General features: G+C 42.0%; 1 protein-coding gene across 15 annotated transcripts in view; it reads left to right on the forward strand.

Annotated features, from left to right (window-relative positions):
• The window catches only part of apc (APC regulator of WNT signaling pathway), a 204,977-nt gene that overhangs the window by 65,799 nt on the left and 112,632 nt on the right, over positions 1–26,546 (forward strand). For 12 of the 15 annotated variants that reach the window (XM_059969564.1, XM_059969561.1, XM_059969560.1 and 9 more), the window contains one exon: positions 16,545–16,703. In XM_059969564.1, the coding sequence (XP_059825547.1) occupies positions 16,563–16,703 (141 nt within the window). In that variant the 5' untranslated portion in view covers positions 16,545–16,562. Of the gene's footprint in view, positions 1–6,889; positions 6,972–12,969; positions 13,073–16,544; positions 16,704–26,546 lie in introns of those variants that run through there. The other 3 variants (XM_059969558.1, XM_059969562.1, XM_059969569.1) reach the window with 3 other exon arrangements.

The following is a 26,546-nucleotide window of genomic DNA, read 5'->3' on the forward strand; positions in this document are numbered from 1 at the left end:
AGTGCTATTTTTTTCTTGAACAATGAGTGAGTAGGAAACTACTCATCACTGATGGGCTAAAAACGGAGAAGACATGTTATGCACCTCTCACTCCTAGTAAAAAGGATGTACTGCCCCAGCACTTGGTTTTATTCAGCTCAGGAATAGCCCACTGGACCAGCAGCTTCACCTCATGAAACAAGCCGACTACTAAAAGTCTCAGTAGGCCCTTAACTGCCACCATTCTTATCACTTTGATGGTCTTGGATCCTTGACTTTCCAATCTATATACATGTTTTCTCCTCACACTGTTATGGCTCTTACCCTTCCAAGTACATAATAGAGAGGGAGTACTTTACTTTGATTTAGTTAGGGCCTTCTACATGAAATATTACACAGATAAGCATGAACATTTCAAAGAAAAGTAAAAATCAAAATGGGGTGAAAAAGCAGAGACATCTTCATGTACAAATGAATAAATTATTGAATATAAGTTACTGCAATGTTTATTTCTGAAGTAGTAGAATTTAATGATATAAGCTTTCACTAAGCCTATGATTTTCTTTATTTCAAATGTACTGAATATTATCTTAATTATACAGCAATTAGGAATCCAGGTAGTGAATTCCCCTTGGTGAGGATTTCTTTTTTCTCATCCCTGTACTGAATGGTTAATACGTTGAGACTATTACTGCAGGTTGCAGCAACACCAGCCAACAGAAACATCAACTCTGTATATACGCTGTCAAATTCCATATGAATTATCAGTATCAATGAGATGATCTCTCAAGCTTTAACTTCCAGAAGTATAAGCTTAGTTTGCTTAATCTTTCTTCATTTGTCTTTCCCACGGATCAGTTTGCTTTACTTTTTTGGCTGTATTTCCTGTCACCAGAATACATAATTGAAATCATTTTATAGTAAAAGGTCAAATATCCTGTTGAACCTATGCAATAACTTTCATTGATACTTGTACAGATACATTTTGGTTCCTCTACCATAGCCTATGAATCCTTTTATCTTTTTTAAAAAGAATCTGCCACTGCTTCCCCCCACCCCCTTCTCCTATTGTCCACTCTCGTTCCTTTCCAGATTCCTTCCTTTACAGCCCTTCAACTTTCCTACTCACCTGGTTTCATCTGTCACCTAGCTCTCCTCCTTTCCCTCCTTCTTTTCCAGTCCTGAAGGAGGGTCTTGGCCTGAAATGTTGACTTCTTACTCATTTCCATAGATGCTGCCTGACCTGCTGAGTTCCTCCAGCATTTAGTGTGTGTTGCTTCAGAACATTCATCTATCTGTTGTCTGTCTTTATGTAGTTTCAATGGAACAGAATCAGAATGATTGGTTTCATTAGCCAGTAACTTCTAACTATCATTTGGAAGTTAAATTATGTCTGGATTTTATTTCTCGAAGACTGGTTCTTATGTTAGTTAATCCATAATTATGTTATCCATAACTTCAGAAACCCAGAATGATCCCCAACATCCTTGAGTTTTATTTTAGAACAGCTATCCTGTCTCCAAGATGCCTTCTGAGTCTTTTAGGAGGCAAATACATTTCTTTGCCAGTTTCTTATCCCCCAATTTAATTTTCCTGTTAGAGTCTATAAAAGGCCCACATTAACGCTTGGTACCTTTTCCTTTTTACCTCCTCCCATGTTGATGGAAGTCTAGTTTTTTTTTCTTTTTCCTTTCTTATCAATGCCTTGTTCTTCCTTTGCTGAAAATTGTAATTTCCACAATCCTTTGATTTATGATATTTTTGACAAGATTGAAGTTTTCTTACTTTGCCATTTCTGGAAAAGATGACCCTACCCTCTTGAAAAGAGAAAGTAGAAAGGTGATCCAACTGTTTTTTAAAAGTTGAATGAGGAGAAAATTAAAATGAAAGGCCAGTGTTTTAGGATGGTCAAGTGGGGAAAGATGAAAAAATGGCATAGTCTTTCAAAGACTTTTGTCCCTTGGAACATTGGCGTTGCCATTTCTAAGATGGACAATGAGGATCCTGTAAACCAATGAATTTATTCTGTTGCAAATTAAACCTTTCTGCAAAGACATTCGTACTATCTGATGGCCAAAGTTGACTGGAAAGGGTCACTAGCAGAAAGGGCAGCAGAGCAGCAATAGCTGGAGGTCCTGCGAAAAAAGAGGAAAGTACAAGACAGAGATATTCCAAATAGGAAGAAATGTTTAAATGGAAGAAGGACACTACCGTGGCTGACAAGTGAAGTCAGAGCCAAAGTAAAAGCAAAAGAGAGGGCATACAAGGAAGCCAAAGCTTGTGGCAAGATAGAGGATTGGGAAGCTTTTAAAAACTTGCAGAAGGAAAACAGAAAAGGTCATTAGGAAGGAAAAGATGAATTATGAAAGGAAGCAGGTGACTAATATCAAAGCAGGTACTAGAAGCTTTTTTAAGTACTGTAATAAAGGATAAAAGAGAGTTGAGGGTAGATATAGGATCAATAGAAAATGATGCTGGAGATATTGTAATGAGAGACGCAGAGATGGCAGAGAAACTTAATGCGTATTTTGTATCCACAGTGGAAGACATCTGCAATATACTGGACATTCAAGAGTGTCAGAGAAATGAAGTATGTGCAGTGAAAATTATGATTAGAAGTTGGTCGGGAAGCTTAATGGTCTAAGGGTGGACCTGATGGAATGTACCTTCAGGTTCTGAAGGAAGTAGCTGTGGAGAGATTGCGGAGGCATTAACAATGATCTTTCAAGAATTGATAGATTCTGGCATTGTACCCGATGACTAGAAAATTGTAAATGTTACTCCGCTATTTAAAAAGGGTGGGAGGCAGTAGAAAGGAAACTATAGACCTGTTAGCCTGACATCAGTGGTTAGGAAGTTCTTGGAATTGATTGTTAGGGATGGGATTACTGAGTACCTGGAGACACAAGACAGTAGGACAAAGCCAGTACGGTTTCCTGAAAGGAAAATCCTGCCTGACTAACCTATTATGGGATTAATGGATTTGTGGCTAAATTTGCCAATGATGCAAAGATAGGCGGAGGAGCGGGTAGTGTTGAGGGAACAGAGATCCTGCAGAGAGACATCGATAGTTTAGAGGAATGGGCAAAGAAGTGGCAAATGAAGTGGAATATTGGGAAGTGTATGATCATGCACTTTAGTGGAAGAAATAAATGGGCAGGCTATTATTTAGAAGGGGAGAGAATTCAAAATGCAGAGATGCAAAGGGACTTGGGAGTCCTCGTGCAAGATACTCTAAAGGTTAACCTCCAGGTTGAGTTGGTGGTGAAGACGGTAATTGCATTGTTGGCATTCATTTCTAGAGGTATAGAATATAAGAGCAAGGATAGGATATTGAGACTCTATAAGGCACTGGTAAGACCACACTTAGAGAGTTGTGTGCAGTTTTGGGCTGCTTATTTTAGAAAGGATATACTGACATTGGAGAGGGTTCAGAGAAGAATCGCGAGAATGATTCCAGGAATGAAAGGGTTGCCATATGAGAAACGTCTGGCAGCTCTTGGGCTGTATTCCCTGGAGTTTAGGAGAATAAAACGGATTTCATTGAAACATTCTGAATGTTAAAAGGCCTGAACAGATTAGATATGGCAAAGTTATTTCCCATGGTAGGGGAGGCTAGGACAAGAGGGCACAACTTCAGGATTGAAGCACATCCATTTAGAACAGAGATGCAGAGAAATTACTTCAGTCAGAGGGCGGTAAATCTGGAATTTGTTGCCACGAGTGGCTGAGGAGGCCAAGTCATTGGGTGCGTTTAAGGCAGAGATAGATTTCTTGATTAGCCAGGGCATCAAAGGGTCTGGGGTGAAGACAGGGGAGTGGGGATGACTAGAAGAATTGGACCAGCCTGTGATTGAATGGCAGAGCAGACTCGATGGGCCAAATGGCCTACTTCTGCTCCTGTATCTTATGGTCTTATCACATATCACTTAAACTGCTCCACTCGGATATCTCAACATAACCAGCAGTTGAAGTATATGATCATTCAGTCAGCCATGAACACAGATAAGTCTGACTGACTAGGTTGACTCTTTCCACCCCAGTGTCAGTTTTCATACTTGCTATTCTTTATTTCCATTTTATATTGCTGCAAATGAATGATCAGTTACTGACTGGCTAACTGCTGTACTCCCATTGGCATCATGTTACTTCATTACTCATTTGTCACATTGACCAAACTATAGGTTTCTTGGCCATTAGTGAATTGTAAGACATGCTTCTGCTTCGTTTTCTATGGTCTGCATTGAACAGCACAATTCAAGATCTTTGTCTAGTCGGTTACCTTGTGAGTTCCTTTTATCTTTTAACAATATTGGGATTGGATGGATAATTGTACAGAACTTTAGATAGTGATGTTAATGTTGAGCTTGCTATCAGAGGAATTGGTTGAGTTGAAAGGCATAGGTGCTTTTGAGGGAAGACTAGATAAGCTTATAAGTGAAAGGGATTGAAGGTCACATTGAAAGATTTAGTGGAGGAACACATTAGTATAGCATTAACATTATAGATGGAGTGTCCACACAGTGCTTCAGTGCTACTTATGCGACTTGCGTTTCATGCTGCCCGTTTATACAGTTCATCACACTGGGGAGAAATTAGCTAGGGCAATGTATTAGGTACTGCCACCTGTCCTACTTCACACTCTGATTCCCAGCATCCTTTGTTTCCACCAGTTTTACAAACTTGCTCTCTGCTCCACGTTGACAAATATACTACTGTGGAAAAAGAAAGAACAATAAGTAAGTAAGTAATAAATATCGAACTTGAGTCCTTGAAAACGAGTCCATAGGTTGTGGAAACAGTTCAGTGATGGGGTGAGTGAAGTTATCACCTCTGGTTCAAGAGCCTGATGGTTGAGGGATAATAACTGTTCTTGAACCTGATGGTGTGAGTCCTGAGTCTCCCATATGTTCTTCCTGATGGCAGCCATGAGAAGAGAACATGTCTTCCATGGTGGGAGTCCCTGATGCGACAGTGTTTTATGTAGATGTGATCAGTGGTGGTGAGGGCTTTACCCGTGATGTTTTGGGCCATATACATTACTTTTTGTACAATTTTCTGTTCAAGGGAATTGATGTTTCCTTACCAGGCTGTGATCCAGCTAATCAGTGTACTCTCCACCTTACATTTATAGAAGTTTGTTGAAGTTTTAAATGTCATGTTGAATCTTCGCAAATTTCTCAGGAATTTCTTTGTAGTTGCACCTATATGCTGGGACCAGGACGTGTCCTCTGATATAACACTGAGGAATTTATAGTTGCTGACATTCTTCACTTCTGATCCCCCGATGAGGGGTGGCTCATGGATCTCCAGTTTCCTCCTCCTGAAGTTAATAATTAGCTCCTTGGTCCTGCTGACATTGAGTAAGAGGTTGTTGTTGTGATACCACTCAATTCTACCGTGGAGAGGTAGAAAACTTTGTTATACAAAGTTAGCTCGTTGATGTTGCAGCAAGCTAAGAAAATCAGTGTGTTATTAGGCTTTATTGCAAATGTGATGGCATATAAAATTAGGGAACTCTTGCTATAGCTGTAGATACTGAGATCATGCCTAGGTCATTGCATGCAGTTTTCTCTCATTTCAGGAGTGGTACTCTTTGTATTGGAGGCAGTACAGCAAGAGTTCACTAGGTTAATTCCTGAGAATTTGGGTTGTCTTGTAGAGGAAGGGCCAGACTACGTTCATTAGTGTAGAAGTATGAGATTGGAGAAATTTGAAAGATGGGTGCTGCAAAGACTTTTTTTTGTGGGAGAAATCTAGAATGAATATAGTAAAATGATCTGGTGTAAATCAGGGCAGGTTCAGAACATCCTGAAGCAAAGTGATGAGTTGAGATTTTGGGTTGAGACCCTGCAGTTTATCTCCTGAAGACCCATGAAGTTGTCACAGAGACCAGTACAGTAATGACATCACTTCTGAAGGAAGTACACTGGTGAGAACAACAAAATGCTGGAGGTGTGCATTGTTCAAGATTTCCAGCACCTGCAGAATCATGTTTATTAAGAGAACAAGGTTAAGGTGGTCGATCTCTCATTGCTTTACAGTGGCAGCTCTGTTCTAGACATGGCTTTAGTTATTGACCTTGAAATTGCTTATAGTGCTTTCCATCCCTTTGCTCGACTGTGTCAATATAAATGTTTCCTGCCAATCAAAGGGAGATTATCTTATCCCTATTTCCCAGGGTCAAGAGTCAGTGTTTGGAATTTCTGCATGCAACCTTCCTTCCTATGTAAATCAAGGAAGAGGAGTTGCAACTTGAAGTTCTATATAGGGCAAGGTAAAGACAGGGTTAAGCAGATTTATCCCTCAGCCAGAAACCTGGTCAAATTGATGTGCCCTTCAAGATTAGGGGATTGTGCTGGAGAAGTCTGACACACAGAGTGTAAAGTGTTTTTCTTTGTTCATAATTATATCAGATGCCGGTTGGCCTGTCAAGTCTGCTCTGGCCTTCTATCATGGCTGATTTATTATCCCTCTAATTCTCCTGCCTTTTCCCTGTAAGCTTTAACACAATGACTGATCAAGATCTTATCATTTCTTCTTTAAATACACTCAGTGACTTAGCCTGTACAGTCATCTGTTGCAATGAACTCCACAAATTTACCACCTTCTGGTTTATAAAATTTCTCCTCTGTTCTAAATGGCCATCCATCGATGGAGGCTGTGCCCTAGACTCACCCACAAATCAGAAACATCCTCTGCACATCACCATGTAGACCCTTGCTTAATGGTGTTGGTCCATGACATTAAGGTTGGGAACCCCTGCATCAAATGCTCCTCTTACATTAACTCTTTCATTCCCAGAATCATTCTCGTGAACCTCCTCTGGACCCTCCCTAAGGCCATTAATACCTCTCCAGCAGTGTTTTCCAGTGATCTGACCTGAACTCCCTTTCTCTTTTATATACAGGTAGTCCCCAAGTTACGAACGTCCGATTATGGACAACTCGTACTTACGAGCCGAGGAAGGAGAATGCCATCCGCCATTTTAAGTCAGATCGCGACGCCGTCCACCATTTTAAGTCATTGACACTATGTTGATTGTGTAACTCTATTTGGCTTAAATTTTCCTTAGCAAGATTTGCCCTGACCACCCCCCCCCCCCACCTCCAGAACTGGAGAACAGAGGTTTCCGAGTTCGATCCAGTGACAGACCGTTCCCGTGCCATGTTGATGTCGAGCTCGCAACTCGACCTTGTTTAAAAAAAATACTGCCACCTCCAGTTTAAATTCCCACGTGGAATATTGTGGAGAATCAAATACCCAAACCTAGCACAGCCCCAACTTGTCCCATTTAACCTGTCTCAGTGTGGTGGTCCTTAGGATCCAGTGGACCTCAGGAGCCAGCGGAGCTCGGGACCCGCCGTCCGCAGTGTTTCTGTTCCATTGACAGGAAGCAATCGCAATAAAATAAAGTGGAAATAATAAAACGTTTGGAAAGAGGTGAAACGCCATCTGTCATTGGAAAAGCATTAGGTTAGGTCAACGATCAGAACAATTTTAAAGGATAAAGGATAAAGTCAGAATAATGGAGCATGTGAAAGGCCCTGCCCCAATGAAAAATACAATTATTACTAAGCAATGCAGTGGTTTAATTATTGGAATACATACATTTCTTAAGTGTTTTATATTCATAGAAAGGTAAAATGTATAGTATATACTAAGACAAACATTTGACTAACTGATGCTAAATAATACCGGATGTATTTGTTCCGACTTAACGTACAAATCTGACTTAAAGACGGACTTGGGTACGGAACTCATTTGTAACCCGGAGACTGCCGGTATCTGAGAAAACTGTGGTACCCTCATTATTGGCAAGCTTACCTTCTTATTTCATCCTCTCTCATGGGGTATTTAGTTGCCTTCTGTTGGTTTTTAAAAACTTCCCAATCCTCTAATTTTCCACAACTTTTTCTGTTCCTTTCTTTTATGCTTTCTTTGACTTCCCTTGTCAAAGTTTACTCTCTCTCCCCTCTCCCCCCCCCTTAGGATACCTCATCTTCAGGATGTACCCATCTTGCACCTTACACATTCTTCCCCCTACCCTCACCTCCACAAACTCCAGCTCTTGCTGTTCTGCTGTCATCCCTACTAGTGTCCCCTTCCATCAACTTTAGCCAGCTCCTCTTTCATGAGTCAGATCCCCTTTATTCCACTGGTACATCTGACCTTATAATCTCTCCCTCAAACTGCAGCGTGAAATTGTATCATTTATGAACACTGCCTCCGAAGGGTTTCTACCTTATGCTCCCTAATCAAATCTGGTTTATTCCTCAACAGCAATCTAGTGGGGTGAACAAGCTGCTCTAAAAGGCCATCTCAGAGGCTTTCTACAAATTCCATCTCTTGGAGTCCAACACCAACCTGATTTTCCCCAATAAATGCCACAACTTCCTGCTGCTCACCCTCCCCCTGGAGAATGCTGTGTACCTGATTAGAGATATCCCTGATCCTGCCACCTGGGAGGCAATATACCATTTGAGTATCTCTTCTGTCTGCTCTAACTGAGGAAAATTAACTGGACTCAGAGCAAGTTTGCTCTATGCTTATGCCACATTTTTTAATTATTTAAAGGTGGTGATTTTGATATAACTAAATGGCTTTCAGCAATATCAAAGAATCACATTTTGTACCTCTTGGGGCCATATTGTTAAAGGATGACAGCACCAATTCTTTGGAGAGATCATAAATTATATATCATGGTTTTTATTGCCTGATCTTCAGGGTATTGGCCCTTGGTCAAGTTGAGATAAACTTGTTATTGTATGATTGTCAAACAAATAAGAAAGACGTAATACTTCAGTTTCTAATTCTTTCATGCAGTGGTTCCTTGCTATTTTTCAGTAATGCAAAACACTTTGCTAATGGAAGACTAGATAAGATCCAGAAAGCTACTTATGTGGTCAAGTAGAGAGTCATAATGAATGAAGTCACTGTGAAGGAAGGGTGGAAGTAGTGACAGGGTCTGGAATACGAGGTACTGTTTCACTTGCTTGCAATTAGGGTGAAACCAAATGCAAACCAAAGGAACTGCATCTCAGTCTGCCTGGGTAGTCTACAACATGGCAGCATGAATATCAAATTCTCCAATTCTAGGTAACCTGCTCACTTTTGTCCGTCTGTCTCCTCACCAAGTTCCGGTCCACCTAGTTCTTCCTACACACTTAACCAGCACATCATAGCCCCCAGACCTACTCCATCATTCACATTGGGTCCACTTCTACTTCTATATTAAGGAACTTCTCTATACCTGCTCCTCTAGACATGTTCCTCCTCCAACCCCCCCCCCCCCCCCACCATTATCCTTGCGTGGTCCTACCCTTACTCTTGTCATCTTCCTGTTCACGTACTTGTAGAACGCCTGAAGTTTCCTTAATCCTACCCGACCTTCATATTGCCCTTTCTTGCTGTCAAGTCCCTTAATTTATTACTGTCTACCTTAATTCAAGAGCCCCATGAATTTTGATTCCAAAACCTCAAGTATTCTTTGTCTTTCCTCTTGATTAAATGTTCCATCTCTCATCAACCATGGTTCCTTTACCCTAACATACTTTCCCTGTCTCTATAGGACAAATCTATCAAAAAAACTTTGCAAATACTCCCTTAACAGCCTCCACTTTCTGCTGTACATTTCCCTGAGAACATTTGCTCCCAACTTAGCTCCCAAATTCCTACCTAATAACAGTATAATTAGTCCTTCCCAGTTAAATGCTTTCCCACATCTTCTGTTCTTGTCCAATGCTATAAAGATCAAGGAGTTGTGATCAGAGACTCCTATATGCTCATCTAAAAGACAATAGACAATAGGTGCAAAAGTAGTCCATTCGGCCCTTCGAGCCTGCACCGCCATTTTGAGATCATGGCTGACCAATTACTATCAATACCCGGTTCCTGCCTTGTCCCCATATCCCTTGATTCCCCTATCTAGCTCCTTCTTGAAAGCATCCAGAGAATTGGCCTCCACTACCTTCCGAGGCAGTGCATTCCAGACCCCCACAACTCTTTGGGAGAAGAAGTTTTTCCTTAACTCTGTCCTAAATGACCTACCCCTTATTCTCAAACCATGCCCTCTGGTACTGGACTCTCCCAGCATCTGGAACATATTTCCTGCCTCTATCTTGTCCAATCCCTTAATAATCTTACATGTTTCAATCAGATCTCCTCTCAATCTCCTTAATTCCAGCGTGTACAAGCCCAGTCTCTCTAACCTCTCTGCGTAAGACAGTCCAGACATCCCAGGAATTAATCTTGTGAATCTACGCTGCACTTCCTCTACAGCCAGGATGTCCTTCCTTAACCCTGGAGACCAAAACTGTACACAATACTCCAGGTGTGGTCTCACCAGGGCTCTGTACAAATGCAAGAGGATTTCCTTGCTCTTGTACTCAATTCCCTTTGTAATAAAGGCCAACATTCCATTAGCCTTCTTCACTGCCTGCTGCACTTGCTCATTCACCTTCAGTGACTGATAAACAAGGACTCCGAGATCTCTTTGTATTTCTCCCTTACCCAACTCTACACCGTTCAGATAATAATCTGCCTTCCTGTTCTTACTCCCAAAGTGGATAACCTCACACTTATTCACATTAAATGCCATCTGCCAAGTATCTGCCCACTCACCCAGCCTATCCAAGTCACCCTGAATTCTCCTAACATCCTCATCACATGTCACACTGCCACCCAGCTTAGTATCATCAGCAAATTTGCTGATGTTATTTTCTATGCCTTCATCCAAATCGTTAATGTAAATGGTAAACAGCTGTGGTCCCAATACCGAGCCCTGTGGCACCCCACTAGTCACCACCTGCCATTCCGAGAAACACCCATTCACCGCTACCCTTTGCTTTCTATCTGCCAACCAGTTTTCTATCCATGTCAGTGCCTTCCCCCTGATGCCCTGAGCTTTGATTTTACCCACCAATTTTCTCTGTGGGACCTGACACCTGACCAGGTACATTGCCTAGTACTAGAATGACTCTCCGCCAGGCAGCCTGTCTAGTGTCAGGAAGCCTTCCTGGGCACACAAAAATCCTGCCCCAATGAAATCTTTTGCACTAAGGAGGTTCTAACCAATATTAGGGAACTTGGGTTCATCCATGACAACAACTAAGCTATTTTGCACCTTTCCATAAATCTACCATCTGCTTCTGGTGAATGTTCCCAGCAGGGTGATTACTCCCTTCCTGACTTCCTTGCACATTGACTTGTTATCCCTCCATGGTCCTCCCGTTTGTGGTACTATTCCAGATTAGCAATATTACTCCTTGCCCCCCCCCCCCCTTATTTCTTCTGAAATAGCTAAACTCCAAAACATAAAGCAGCCAATCCTGCCCACAAGGACATTGGTCCCTCTTGAGTTTAGATGTAACCCATCACTTTGTACAGGTAATGCCTTCCCCTGAAAAGATCTCAATGATCCACCAATCTGAAGGTTATCCTGCCCACACCTGAGCAGTATCCAAAACAGTATTTCTATTCCCTTTCTGTCTCCTAACGGTCAGCAGCTACTTGCATGGTCCAACCTAGGAATGACTACTCCCTGTAACTCCTGTCAGCCTCACAGATGATCGATACTTAATCCAGCTCTAGTTACTAACACTGTCTATAAGGAGCTGTAGCTAGATGCATTTCACACAGGTGTAGTTATCAGGAATACGGGAGGTCTTCCAGATTTACATGTTGCATGAGGAGCATACCACTGACTGCCATTCCCATTGGTCTAATTCTGCAAAAGAATAAATGAAACTTTATGTAAGCCTAACATTAGCCTCTGCCCACTATAGCTTTAGAAATCAGAGCTTGAGTACTTCCTCTTTATGCAGTACTTCTCAACACAGCCACATCCACAACCTTACCTATGCCTTGTAGTCTTTTCCCCTAAAGAGCTCCTCTCTCTCCCACACCCAAGTCCCTTACTCACCTCGTCATGTCAAAGCATCTGATATCCACTCAAAAAAAAACTGGCCTACTCTAACGTGGCTGTTTTGCTTTATCCTAATTTTTTATTGGCTGCTGCCAATTAGCCTATCAACTATTAACTAACTATTTACAAATGTGCCTCTTTTAGGGCTCTGTTTGGTGAAAAGGAGATTAACCTCCTTTTATACTTGCACTCCAAGTCCTGTGCTCTGATCTCCTTGTAATTTCCATGGAACCAACTTTCCAGACCAGTCTTATCAAACAGGAATTTGTTGAAAGCATGGCTAGTGTCCAAATAGACAATATTCACTGCCCTTCCCTCATTTTTTTTTTGGCTGCTTCAGAAATCTGTAAAAGCTTCAAGCATGACATCCCATAAACAAAGCCATGCTGATATTTCCTAATCAAACTGTCTTTCTAAATGTTGGTAGATCCTGTTCTTCAGCATTGCTTTCAATAACTTCCCCACGATTGATATCAGGCTGACTGTCCCTGGCTTGTCCTTGTTTTCTTCCCCAAACAATGGAATTTTAGTCACCTTCCTGTCTTTGTAAACTTGACCACTGGCTATCAATGAAACAAATATATCTGCAGGGGCTTCCACAATTCCTTCTTTAAAGGTTCAAAGGTTCAAACATCCAATTTAATGTCAGAGAAATGTATACAATATACATTATGAAATGCTTTCACGTCACAAACATCCATGAAAACAGAGAAGTGCCCCAAAGAATGAATGACAGTTAAATGTGAGAACCCCAAAGTTACTGCCAGCACACCCCTCCTGTGCTTAAGTGGCAGTGATCAACAATCCCTCCTCCCCCCAGTGGCAAAAAAAAAGCAAGCATCAACACCAACACTGAACACAACTGTGAGCTAGGCAATAGCAAAGACATAGACTTGCAGTTACCCCAAAGACTTAGCCTTTCACCCAGTATTCAACATACCACCCTCAAAGTCCACCAGTGCACTAGTTCAGGTCCTGGTGAAGTTATCCACCTTAAAGTGCTGTAAGGCTGCAAATACTTCCTCCTGGTAATCCAAATGTTCTCCAAAACATCTTCATTTCAGCATTCAACACTATAATTCCCTCCAGGCTCGACAGGAAGCTCAGAGACCTTGGCCTTGACCCTGCCTTGTGCAGCTGGATCCTGGACTTCCTGTCAGATCACCGGTAAGAGTGGGTTCCCTCACCTCCACCTCTCTGACTCTCAAGACAGGAGCCCCTCAGGGCTGTGTACTAAGTCCCGTCCTTTACTCCCTGTACAACCTAACTGTGTAGCCATTCACAGCTCTAATCTGCTAATTAAATTTGCTGATGATACTGTGTTGATTAGCCTAACTCAAACAATAACGAGGTGGCCTACAGGGAAGGAGTAATCTCTCTGACACAGTGGTGTCAAGAAAACAACCTCAGCCTCAGTGTCGCAAAAACAAAGGAGCTGGTTGTGGATTACAGAAAGAATGGCGACAGGCTAACCCATATTGACATCAATGGATCTGGAGTTGAGAGGGTAAACAGCTTTAAGTTAGACTATAAGACATAGGAGCAGAATTAGGCCATCTAGCCCATCAAGTCTCCTCCGCCATTCAGTCATGGCTGATACTTTTTTCTATCTCCTCCTTAACCCCAGTTCCCAACCTTCTCCCCGCAACCTTTGATGCCATGTCCAATTAAAAATTTATCAATCTCTGCCTTAAATGCACCCAATGACCTGGCCTCCACAACTGCATATGTCAACAATTTCCACAGCATCCGCATCACCTAAGACCTCACGTGGTCTGTACACACCAGCTATGTGGAGAAAAAGGCACAACAGCGCCTCTTTCACCTCAGATGGTTGAGGAAGTTTGGTATGGGCCCTCAAATCCTAAGAGCTTTCTACAAAGGCACAATTGAAGCATTCTGACTGGTTGCATCACTGCCTGATACGGGAACTGTACCTCCCTTAATTGTAGGACTCTGCAGAGACTGGTGCGGACATCTGTAGCTGTGAACTTCCCATGATTCAGGACATTTACAAAGACAGGTGTGAAAAATGGGCCCAAAGGATCACTGGGGCCCCCGAGTCAACTGAACCACAATCTATTCCAGCTGCTACCATCTGGGAAATGGTACCACAGCATAAAGGCCGGGAGGGACAGCTCCTTCCACTAGGCCATCAGACTGATTAACTCACACTGATTTGAGTGTATTTCTATGTTACATTGACTGTTCTATTTATTATTATTATAAGTTACCATGATTGCACATTTGCACATTTAGATGGAGACGTAACGTAAAAACTTTTACTCATGTATGTGAAGGAAGTAAGAGACCTCCCAAGTAGGGCCTGCATATATAGACTCAAAAAACTTTTTGGGATGCATTTCACAATTCCACTGTGTTGAGGCCCTTTACATTTTGCAGAGTAATACATTAAATTTTTTCCTGGATTTTGTGAAAGTATTTTCTCATGCATCATAAATTGCTTTTTTAAAAAAGTTGCATTTCACCACTTTTACTCTAGATTGTTAAGATGTTGAACTTTCACTATCTGTGATAAATCCCCTCTTCTTCCTTTTGCTTTTCTGTTTTTTGTTAACATTGTTTGGCACCTGGATTTGTTACCTCCTGTTTTTCTCTTAAAAGCATAAAGATGCCTGGATTGTAGATCATATCAGGAGGGCTGGATAGACTGGATTTTTTCCCTGTGGAGTGAAGGAGGCTCAGGGGTAACATGATAAGAGGCATTTGAAATTGAGAAAAATAGTTTGGAAAGATAGCTAGTGTCTGTTTTACATGTTAGGTTGGCTAAAACTAGAGGGGATAGGTTTTAGGTGAGAAGGAAGAGGTTTGAGCGACAAATTTTTCACATAAAGAATACTGGGTATCTGGAGTAAGCTGCCAGAGGAGATTGTGGAAACAGGAGATTGATTGTAGCATGCTCAAACATAAGGTAAGTTGCTTGCTGCTTCTCAAGATTGCATTGGGCCTCATTGTAACCGTGCAAGAACTGCACACAGGTTGGAGTGGGATGAAAAGTTAAAATTGTAGGCAATAGGAAACTTGTTGTTGCCATTGCTAGCAATTATTTTTTTAATCCCACTTCTATTTGGACCAGTCTGTTTGTGGTCTCCTGTGCTATTACTGTAAGGCCCAATGCAAGCTTGAGGAATAACATGGCAACACACACACAAAATGCTGGAGGAATTCAGCGGTCCAGGCAGCATGTATGGAAGAGAGTCAACAGTCGATGGTTTGGGCGGGAATCCTAAAGAAGAGCCCCGGCCTGACACATCGACTGTTTACTCCTTTCTATACATGCTGCCTGGCCTGCTGTGTTCCTCCAGCATTTTGTGTGTGTTGCTTTGGAATTACAGCATCTGTAAATTTTCTTGTGTTTGAGGAATAATATTCTTGTACAACATCTGGGCATATTGCAACCTTCAGTATCAGAACTGACCATTTCTACTGTGAGTCATTCATTTGTGATCTTAGTCAATTTCTTCCTTTGAACCCTTGGTCCACCTGAAGTTCACAACATTTCGTACTTTATTTGGATTACCACTCTCCAACTAGTACCATTAACCTATCACTGCTTATTCCAGTACTCACTTCTTTGAGCCAGGTTTTGGTCAGGAAAGGTTTAACCTAATTTAGCAAGGGGATGGGCACAAATTTGAAATATTTGTGGGAAACATTGCAACTTTTTGCCCATTCTCTTGCTAAATTAGGTAAAGTATTTCCCAATCACTGGTTTACTTCCGTTAAAGACATTGGTTCGGGCTTTGAAGTGAAGACCATCCATCTACATTGACTCCTTTGGTCAAAAGCTCAACCAACCTCCCCCAAGAATTTGAAGCATGCACTCTGACAGTATTCTGTAACCTTCTGTTGACTAGTTTCTTATGCTCATCCATACATGGGAATATTTGGAATACTCCCTGTACCAGACATGAAGGCCCTGCTTTATAGCTCTGTCCTCAGCTTCAGAATTGTTTAATGTTGAATCTCAGTTTTTAACATATAATGTTGCTTGTCATATGATTCAGTTTGTTTGTAATCAATATTTTGCATATTTTCTGGAGGGATTTAAATCAACACAGCAAGATCTCCCATGAGATAGTGCATGTCCTGCAGCAAGGATGGGGAATGATGGCCAAAAATATCCTTATTCATTCTTTGGTTTGCTCCCTGAAGCTGCATAACATACTCATAAAGGCACCAAATTAAATTCTAAAAGTATTGAGCAGCATTGTTACCATAGTAAATAAATATTTTGATCTCGTCTAAGTGACAGTGTAGACTCAATGGCCAGAACAGCCTAATTCTGTGTCTAGTGTCTCATGATTGTTATATTGGATGTGATTAAAATATTTAGGTAAAAAATCCCAGATGTTTGTAAGGAGGGTTCTGCAGGTTCAGCTCAGCTGGGTGATCTTTGTTGTACTGAAGTTCAAAAGACAAACAAACATACAAGTTAAAGTTTGAAAAAAAATGGAAGTATCATTACCCATAGTCAATATGCAGTCAGTACTGAATTTGTAAAAGTTGAAGTGTGTAGTTTATAAACAGGCATAATGCATATTGATTAAGTTTTTTAAAAATCCTGTTCCAATGCTAGAATTTCCTGTTTTCTCTACCCTCTCCCCTCCCCAAATAGGTCACCATCTCATTCAGGATGGCTAAATCATCAGCTTCATATGATCAGCTCCTGAAGCAAGTTGAGGCACTTAAAATGGAGAATTCAAATCTGCGACAAGAATTAGAAGACAACTCAAACCATTTGACACAACTCGAGACAGAGGCATCCAACATGAAGGTACATTTCAAGTTTTATACAAGACTGGATATCATTTTGCATAACTAATCAGATATTTTCTTACTGTTTGGCATTTGGTACTAGAAGTTGTTAGCCAAAATATTGCATAGTCAGTTATATGAAGTGTAGTAGTTATTGAGAGCTGCTTTCATTGCAGTAAAATTGAATATGTTAGATTCTGTTAGCTTCTGTACATTTTCTGATATCCAAAGTATTGTAATGTTGGTAAAGGGCTTGTTGCAAGATGAATCCAGAGTTGAAATTAAGCGCAAGGTAAGTGAGAGTTTGATTGAAACTATCCTGTAAAGAAACACCAGTGACTCACCTGGACTATATGCAGCTCTTGAAAACAACACACAGCTGACTGTTACTTTTCTGCAATAGCCTATCTAGTCACCAAGTTTTATAAAGGCCACTCTGTATAAAAATACAAGATAATGTTAAAGATGAACGGTAATGGACCACTAAACTTACTTCTAAGAAGATGTTCTGAATGTATCAAAGACACACCCAGCCCAATTGAACTAGCAAACTCTTAAAAAACATTCTGGAATTCTTGCTCAGTTGTGTCATTTCACCTCCTTCAGCTGATGCTGGGCACCATCATGTAATCACTGAGAGTAATGAGGCCAACATGTTTATTCTGGGTCCAAGACTGTAGTATCAATCACAGTGGCTTGGTGGCACCTCTTCTAACAGCTGTCGATATTGGTTTTATGGTAGAAGATAAAATGACCAATACAAAGGATGAATCATTTCAATAACTTAATTTTGAGGATGCAACTGTCCTTGATATTGTTAATAACAGTGAACAAAATTCTTGAGGCACTGGTAATTTCTAAAGTAAGTAAATGTTCGGCACAGCATTGTGGGCCAAAGGGCCTGTATTGTGCTGTAGGTTTTCTATGTTTCTATGATTGAATTAGAACACTGCCAATGCTACTACAGTACTATAAAACTGTTTATTAGTTCCTAGTATTTATCAATGGAGAACTTCATCCAGTGTATGCTGCCATGTTCTTTTGATTAACTTTCATCATCATCATTTTGTGCCGTGTTGTGTGACATGGGTGATCATAGTCTTTGACCATGTTTGTTCTTGGCAGATTTTTCTATACAAGTGGTTTGCCATTGCCTTCTGGCCAATGTCTTTACAAGGCAGGTGACACTTGCCATTATCAATACTCTTCATCAGCCTAGCATCAGTGGTCACGTAACCAGGACTTTTGTTACGCATCAGATACTCATACGACCATCCACCACCTGCTCCCATGTCTTCATGTGACCCTGAGCAGTGGGCTAAGCAGCTGCCACACCTTGCTCAAGGGTGACCTGCAGGCTAGTGGAGGGAAGGAAAGCCTTATATCTCCTTTGGTAGAGATGTATCTCCTCCCCACCACCCTTAATTGACTATAAATGAGTAAAATCAGTCCAGATAGTCGACTGCCTATAATTCCAGATGATTGTCCATACCTTCAAATTCTTCATAGTTCCTAACTTGTTGAAGTAGTGAAATTCTTTCAGTGAGCTTAACAGTTTTGAATTATCTTAGGGCTTATTTCTTGCCAATTATCAGTGACAAAAATCACTGCTTTTTGAACACAAACACATGCAACTGACACTATTTAAAAACTGTTCACTCCAAGCATGGTGTATTGTCTAATTGTCACACAAGTCCACTCAATTAATTCTAGTTAGAAAGTGTTCAGCAACAGTCTCCTGTCACAGTTGTAGCATAGTATCTCAAATAAATGAAGGAAATCATGACAATTTTCTCAATTAGTTGTTGTTCTTTAAGAGTTGTCCCAAATGAGCAGCTGCCCCAGTTAACCAGAATTATGTTTGTTAGATGGCCAGATTCGTCCCTCAGATTACTGTGTCTGTGTGACAATCAGGTAGCTTCAGTGTTCCCATTTACCAGCACTTGGACCATGATATTATAGAACATAGAAGAGCACAGTACAGGACATTTGGCTCATGATGCTGTAATGACCTTTTAACCTATTTGAAGATTAATCTAACATTTCCCTCCCTCTTTCATCCATGTACTTATTTAAGTCTCTTAAAGATCCCTTATGTATCTGCATTTACCACCACCCTGGCAGCTCATTCCATGCACCCACCTTTCTCTGTGTATGATAAAAATCTACCTCTGGCTTTGCCCTTATACTTTTTTCCAATCATCTTAAAATTATACCCTCTTGTATTAGTCATTTCTACCCCAGGCACTGGCTGTTCACTCTATGAATGCATTTTGTACACATCTATGAAGTCATTTCTTATCCTCCTTTGCTGCAACGAGGAAAGCCCTTACTTGCTCAACCTTTCCTCATAAGATGTGCATTCTAATTCAGGCAACATCCTGATGAATCTCAGGATTTCTTCTCTGCCTTGGTGATTCAAATGCTCATCCAGTTGTTTTTAAATGTTCTGAGAGTAATTACCTCTATCACCAGTGTTTCAAATTGTAGCCTGGAATCAGATTCTAGAAGGGACAAAAAAACTTCCCTCAGAACCCCTCTAACCCTCTTACTCAAATTAAATTGATGCCTCTGGTTTTAGACATCTCCATTATAGGCAGGTTTTCCACTATCCACCCTATCTGTGGCACTAATAATTTTGTTATGTTATCTTTTTGATCAAGTTCCACCACCCTCCCCCCTACCCAGGCCACCTCTTCTCTAAGAAAAACCAGCCCCGTCTGTCTGGCTTCCAATAACTGAATCATGCAATACTAGGCAACATCCTGTTAGATCTTCACTGCATTTCTTCCAGTGCATTCACATCCTTCCACCAGTGTGGTGACCAGAAAATTACACAATACTCCAGCTATGGCTGAACCAAAGTTTTATAAAGGTGCACTCTAATTCATTGCTTTTATATTTTGTGTTCAACAATAAAGGTCAACATACCCAATGCCTTTTATCTGTCTGTGTGTATCCCTCTCCTCCTGTAGGGATCTACAGATTCTGTAGCTGCATGCCTCTCTTCCTCAATATTCCCGAATCCCTGCCATGTATATGTATATCCAGCTCTTAATCCCAAAGTGCATCATGTTGCATTTGACAGAGCTAACTTCCATTTTTCCATTAATCTGCTTTATTTATCAAATGATCACTATTGTTCTAAGTGGGAGGGGGGAGAGGAGGGAGGAGCCAGACCTTATTGTTTGAGAATATGTCTATGGAAAAATTGCTACCTCAGACTTATCACCCTCAAATAACACGACTAATTTTCATTATCTGTGAACTTAGTAATCATACCTTGAATTTGCATCCATATAATGAGTAGAACCTGTTGACACCACTAACCACAGTCTTTCAGTCACAAAAACAACCCGTCACCATCATTTTCTGTATTCTGTTAATAATTCAATTTTGATTCATTTTGCTTTGGATAATAATAGCATTACTCTTTCACTGTCAATAGCACCACCAATTTTTGCGATAAGCTTCTCATTGGGATCTTGTTGAAGCTTTTTATGTGCAGAACACAAGTAGTGTAAAGAATTGCACTGATAGCCATGCAATTGTACCTTTTGTTGGGAAAAATGCAGTCTTCCTATCATCGTTTTCAGTGATCTGTGGAATTCAGGTTTATCACTATTGTAGCTCATATTTTCTACAGTAGTATGCTTTGAGCTGATGTTATAACTAATTATACAAGCTTAACAAGCCAGAAATCTGGTGCTCAGTGGCATGGTGAGTCCAAGATATCTGGAGATCCCATTTTAAGAAACACTCATCGAACATCATTATCCATCTGATCAGATATTGAGCACTTTGGAGCTGTATTGCACATAGTCTGGAACCTTGCCACAGACCTGCTCACCATGAATGACCCTGTGTGAAACAGGACATCCAGGCAACAAGGTCTTGATCTGAGAAGATGTAATCCTTGTAAGTATCAAGCAATTCTAGTTTTCACAACCCAACCTGTCAAATCATTCATTGTGCAAAGTGCAGATGAGCATTTTGGATTATATTTTTAATTTTTGAGCTTATATAGCTCATTGTATTTTAATCACAGTTACAGCATACATTTTATTACGGTTGTTCGGGTTGCAGAAATTTGCACTTAAAGTTTTGAAAAATCACTGTCCAAAAATTTGAGATACTGCAACAGGTTTACAGCCCATACATTCACACTGGCTCTTCATTTGGCTTTGGAACTTTTATATAATAGCAAAACATATATCAAACTGCTGTTAATCAATTGCACTTCAGCTCTCAACACCATCATTCCCTCACTATTAACAAAGAAGCTTCAAAACATCGGCCTCTGTGCTGCCATCCTCCTTCTGCAACTGGATCCTCAACTTTATCGGGAGACCGTAGTCAGTGGGGAGCGATTAGAAACATATCATCTTCGTGGTTAATCAACATAGAGTGCACCTCAAGGATGAGTGCTTAGCCCAGTGCTATACTCTCTCTACACTCATGACTGTAGCTAAGCACAGCTCAAACATTGTAGAAACAGAAAACCTACAGCACAATACAAGCCCTTCAGCCCACAAAGCTGTGCTGAACATGTCCTTACCTTAGAAATTATCTAGGGTTACCCATAGCCCTCTATTTTCTTAAGCTCCATGTACCTATCCAGGAGTCTCTTAAAAGATCCTATCGTGTCCACCTCCACTAGCATCGCCGGTAGCTCATTCCACGCACTCACCACTCTCTATGTAAAGAAACTTGCCCCTGACATCTCCTCTGTACCTACTTCCAAGCACCTTAAAACTGTGCTCTCTCATACTAGCCATTTCAGCCCTGGGGAAAAAGCCTCTGACTATCCAGACGATCAATGCCTGTCATCATCTTACACACCTCTATCAGGTCACCTCTCATCCTCCGTCACTGCAAGGAGAAAAGGCAAAGTTCACTCAACCTATTCTCAAAGGCATGCTTCCCAATCCAGACAACATCCTTGTAAATCTCCTCTTCACCTTTTCTATGGTTTCCACATTCTTCCAGTAGTTAGGTGACCAGAACTGAACACAGTACTCCGTGGGGTCTGACCAGGATCCTATATAGCTGCAACATTACTACTTGGCTCTTAAACTGAATCTCATGATTGATGAAGGCCAATGCACTGTATGCCTTCTTAAACACAGAGTCAACCTGCGCAGCAGCTTTGAGTGTCCTATGGACTCAGACCCCAAGGTACCTCTGATCCTCCACGCTGCCAAGAGTCTGACCATTAATACTATATTCTGCCATCATATTTGACCTATCAAAATGAACCACCTCACACTTATCTGGGTTGAACTCCATCTGCTCCTTCTCAGCCCAGTTTTGCATCCTATCAGTGTCCCGCTGTAACCTCTGACAACCCTCCACACTATCAACAACACCCCCAACCTTTGTGTCATCAGCAAGTTTACTAACCCACCCCTCCACTTCCTCATCCAGGTCATTTATAACACACGAAGAGTAGTGGTCCCAGAACATATCCCTGAGGCACGCCACTGGTCACCAACCACCATGAAGAATATGACCTATCTACGACCACTCTTTGCCTTCTGTGGGCCAGCCAGCTCTGGATCCACAAAGCAAAGTCCCCTTCAATCCCATGGCTCCTTACTTTCTCAATAAGTCTTGCATGGGGTACACTATCAAATGCCTTGCTGAAATCCATATAAACTACATCTACTGCTCTACCTTCATCAATCATCTTCAGAAAATTCAATCAGGCTCATAAGGCATGATCTGCCTTGGACAAAGCCATGCTGACTATTCCTACTCATATTATGCCTCTCCAAATGTTCATAAATCCTGCCTCTCAGGATCTTTTCCATCAATTTACCAACCACTGAAATAAGACTCGCTGGTCTTTAATTTCCTGGGCTATCTTTCTTGAATAAGGGAGCAACATCTGCAACCCTCCAATCCTCCAGAACCTCTCCTGTCCCCATTGATGATGCAAAGATCATCACCAGAGGCTCAGCAGTCTCCTCCTTCATCTCCCACAGTAGCCTGGGGTACATCTCATCCAGTCCCAGTGACTTATCTAAATTGATGTTTTCCAAAAGCTCCAGCACATCCTCTTCCTTTAGATCTACATGCTCAAGCTTTTCAGTCCACTGTAAATCATCCTTACAATCGCCAAGGTCCTTTTCCATAGTGAATACTGAAGCAAAGAATTCATTAAGTACCTCTGCTGTCTCCGCCAGTTCCATACATCATCTATAAATTTGCTGATGGCACCACTGTTGTTGGCAGAAACTGATAAGAATGTTTACGGGAGTGAGATGGATCATAAACACAAGCAAATCTGCAAAAGATGGAAATCCAAAGCAGCACACACAAAATGCTGGAGGAACTCAGCAGGCCAGGCAGCATCTATGCAAATAAATAAGCAGTCAACATTTCAGGCTGAGACCCTTCTTCAAGACTGGAAAGGGAGAAGACACCAGAATATAAAGGTGGGTGGAGGGAAAGGAGAGTAGGTAGACAGTGATAGCTGAAGCAGGTGAGAAGAGATATTAGACCAGAGTAGGGAATAGAAGAAGGGGGTGGGGAGGAGGGAATTTTTTTTTACGGGAAGGAGAAAATGATGTTCATGCCATCAGGTTGGAAGCTACCCAGAGGGACAATGAAGTGTTGCTCCTCCACCCTAAGGGTGGCCTTACCTTGGCACATGGACTGACACATTGGAATGGGAATGGAAATTGGAATTAAAATGTTTGACCACCAGGAAGTTCCTCTTATTGGCGGATGGACGGGAGTTGCTTGATCTAGTGTTTCCCCAAGTTATGATGGATCTCAACCAATGTAAAGGAGGTTGCACTGGACACAATAGACAAACCCAACAGATTCGCAGGTGAAGTGTTGCCTCACCCGGAAGGATTGTTTGGGGCCCAGAATGGAGATGAGGAAGGAGGCGTATGGACAGGGATAGCACTTTAGCTGCTTACAGGGATTAGTGCTGAAAGGGAGATTAGTGGGGAGGGATGAACGGACAAGTGAATCTTGAGGGAGCAGTCCCTGCAGGAAGCCAGGGGACAGAGGGTGGGGTGCTAAAGACATGTTTGGTTGTAGGAACCAAGAGATGTTCATTGATGCTGCCCTCACCCACATTTCTGTCATATTCCAAAGGGACCCTACCACTAAATGTAGCTTGACTCACCCCTCCCCACTTTCCGCAGGGTTTGTTCCCTTCCATATTCCCTTGTCCAATTACCCTCTCCACTGATCTCCCTCCAAGCACTTACCACTGCAAGTGGCCTAAGTGCTACACTTGCCCAGAGATCTCACCTCCACTCAGGGCCCCAAACAATCCTTCCAGGTGAGGCGACACTTCACCTGCAAATCTGGTGGGGTTGTCAATTGTGTCCCGTGCTCCCGATGCAACCTCCTCTACATTGGTAAGATCTGTTGTAAATTGGGAAACCACTTCATCGAGTACCTCCACACCATCTGCCACAATCGGGACTTCCCAGTGGCCACCATTTTATTCCAATCCCCATTCTAGTTCCAACCTGTCGATCCATGGCCTCCTCTTGTGCCAAGATGAGGCCACTCTCATGGTGGAGGAGCAACAGCTTATATTCAGTCTGGGTACCCTCTAATTTGGTGGCATGAATATTGATTTTTCCTTCTGGTGAACAAAGTACACCCCACTTTCCTATATTCCCCACTCTGACCTTTTACTACTTCTCACCTGCCTATTACTTCCCCCTGGGTTCCCTCTCTCCTATTATCCATTCTCCTCTCCTCTTCTATCAGCTTCTAGCTAGCCTCTCTCCCCCCCCCCCCCACCCACCGCCGACCCACCTTTTAATTCTGTTATTTCTCCCTTTCCCTCTCAGTTCTAAAGAAGGCTGTTGGCATGAAATGTCAACTACTTAACTTTCTCCATCGATGCTACCAGACCTGCTGAGATCCTCTAGCATTTTTTTGTGTGCTGCTTTGAGTGGGATAGATCAGCTGGTTGAGTGGTGTCGCAGTAACAGCCTCAGACTCAATGTCAGCAAGACCGAGAAGTTGATGGTAGACTTACAAAAGGGGAAGTCAGGAGAATACATACCAATCCTCATTAAAGGATCAGTGGGTGTCAGTATCTCAGATGATCTGTTCTGGCCCTAACATATTCATGCAGTCACAAAGAAGAAATGGCAATAGCTCTACTTCATTAGGAATCTGTGGAGACTTTGTCTGTCACTAAAGACTCTTGCAAATTTCTAAAGATGTCCGGTGGAGAGCATTCTGACTGGTTGCATCATAGTCTGATTGGATTTTTTGAGTATGTGACTAAACACATTGATGAAGGTAGAACAGTTGATGTAGTGTATATGGATTTTAGCAAGGCGTTTAACAAGGTACCCCATGCAAGGCTTATTGAGAAAGTAAGGAGGCATGGGATACAAGGGGACATTGCTTTGTGGATCCAGAACTGGCTTGTCCACAGAAGGCAAAGAGTGGTTGCAGATGGGTGATATTCTGCGTGGAGGTCGGTCACCAGTGGAGTGTGTCAGGGATCTGTTCTAGGACCCTTACTCTTTGTGATTTTTATAAATGACCTGGCTGAGGAAGTAGAGGGATGGGTTAATAAATTTTCTGATGACACAAAGGTTGGAGGTTTTGTGGGTGGTGTAGAGGGCTATCAGAGGTTACGGCGGGACATTGATAGGATTCAAAACTGAGCTGAGAAGTGGCAGATGGAGTTCAACCCAAATAAGTGTGAAGTGGTTCATTTTGGTAGGTCAAATATTATAGCAGAATATAGTATTAATGGTAAGACTCTTGGCAGTGTGGAGGATCAGAGGTATCTTAGGGTCTGAGTCCATAGGACACTCAAAGCTGCTGCACAGGTTGACTCTGTGCTTAAGAAGGCATAGTGTATTGGCCTTCAATCGTAGAATTGAATTTAGGAGCCAAGAGGTAATGTTGCAGCTATATAGGATCCTGGTCAGACCCCACTTGGAGTACTGTGTTCAGTTCTGGTCGCCTTACTATAGAAAGGATGTGGAAGCCATAGAAAGGGTGCAAAGGAGATTTACAAGGATGTTTTCTGGATTGGGGAGCATGCCTTATGAGAATAGGTTGAATAACTCAGCCTTTTTTTCCTGGAGCGAAGGAGGGATGAGAAGTGACCTGATAAGATGATGAGAGGCATTGATCGTGTGGATAGTCTGAGGCTTTTTCCCAGGGCTGAAATGGTTGCCACAAGAGGACACAGGCTTAAGGTGCTGGGGAGCAGGTACAGAGGTCAGAGGTAAGTTTTTTACTCAGAGAATGGTGAGTGCGTGGAATTGGCGGTGGAGGCGGATACAATAGGGTCTTTTATGGGGGTTTTAGATAGGTACATGGAGCTTAGTAAAATAGAGGGTTATAGGTAAGCCTAGTAATTTCTGAGGTAGGGACATGTTCTGCATAACTTTGTGGGCCGAAGGGCCTGTATTGTGCTGTAGGTTTTCTATGTTTCTATGTTTGGAAGCTCCAGTGTGTAGGTTTGCAAGAGGCTGCAGAGGGTTATAGAGTTCCATCAGAGGCACAAATTTCCCTGCCATCGACGGAGTCTTCAAGAGGCAGTGTTTCAAGAATGCAGCACTAATTTGAGACCCTGTGGCGACCCACTTCCTAGCGCACTCGAACCAGCTCACAAATAACCAGCGCGCCGGCATAAAGGCCAGTCCCAAAAGGGTGCCAGGTCTGCTTCACCAACAAAGGGAACAGCTCGTGCAGGACTGTGAATACGTGCCTCCTACAGCATCCACGCCCGGGGAGGGCGGGATTAGGGAGGCTTTAAAGCGAGGCCGCGGTTCGAATAAAATCTTCTTTAACTGCAGTTTACCAACTCCGTGTCGTTATTTTAGCGCTGTGTGTAGCACACCGCTACAACCCT

The sequence above is a fragment of the Hypanus sabinus genome, chromosome 5 (genome assembly GCF_030144855.1).
Source record: "Hypanus sabinus isolate sHypSab1 chromosome 5, sHypSab1.hap1, whole genome shotgun sequence".
Classification (NCBI taxonomy): Eukaryota; Metazoa; Chordata; class Chondrichthyes; order Myliobatiformes; family Dasyatidae; genus Hypanus; species Hypanus sabinus.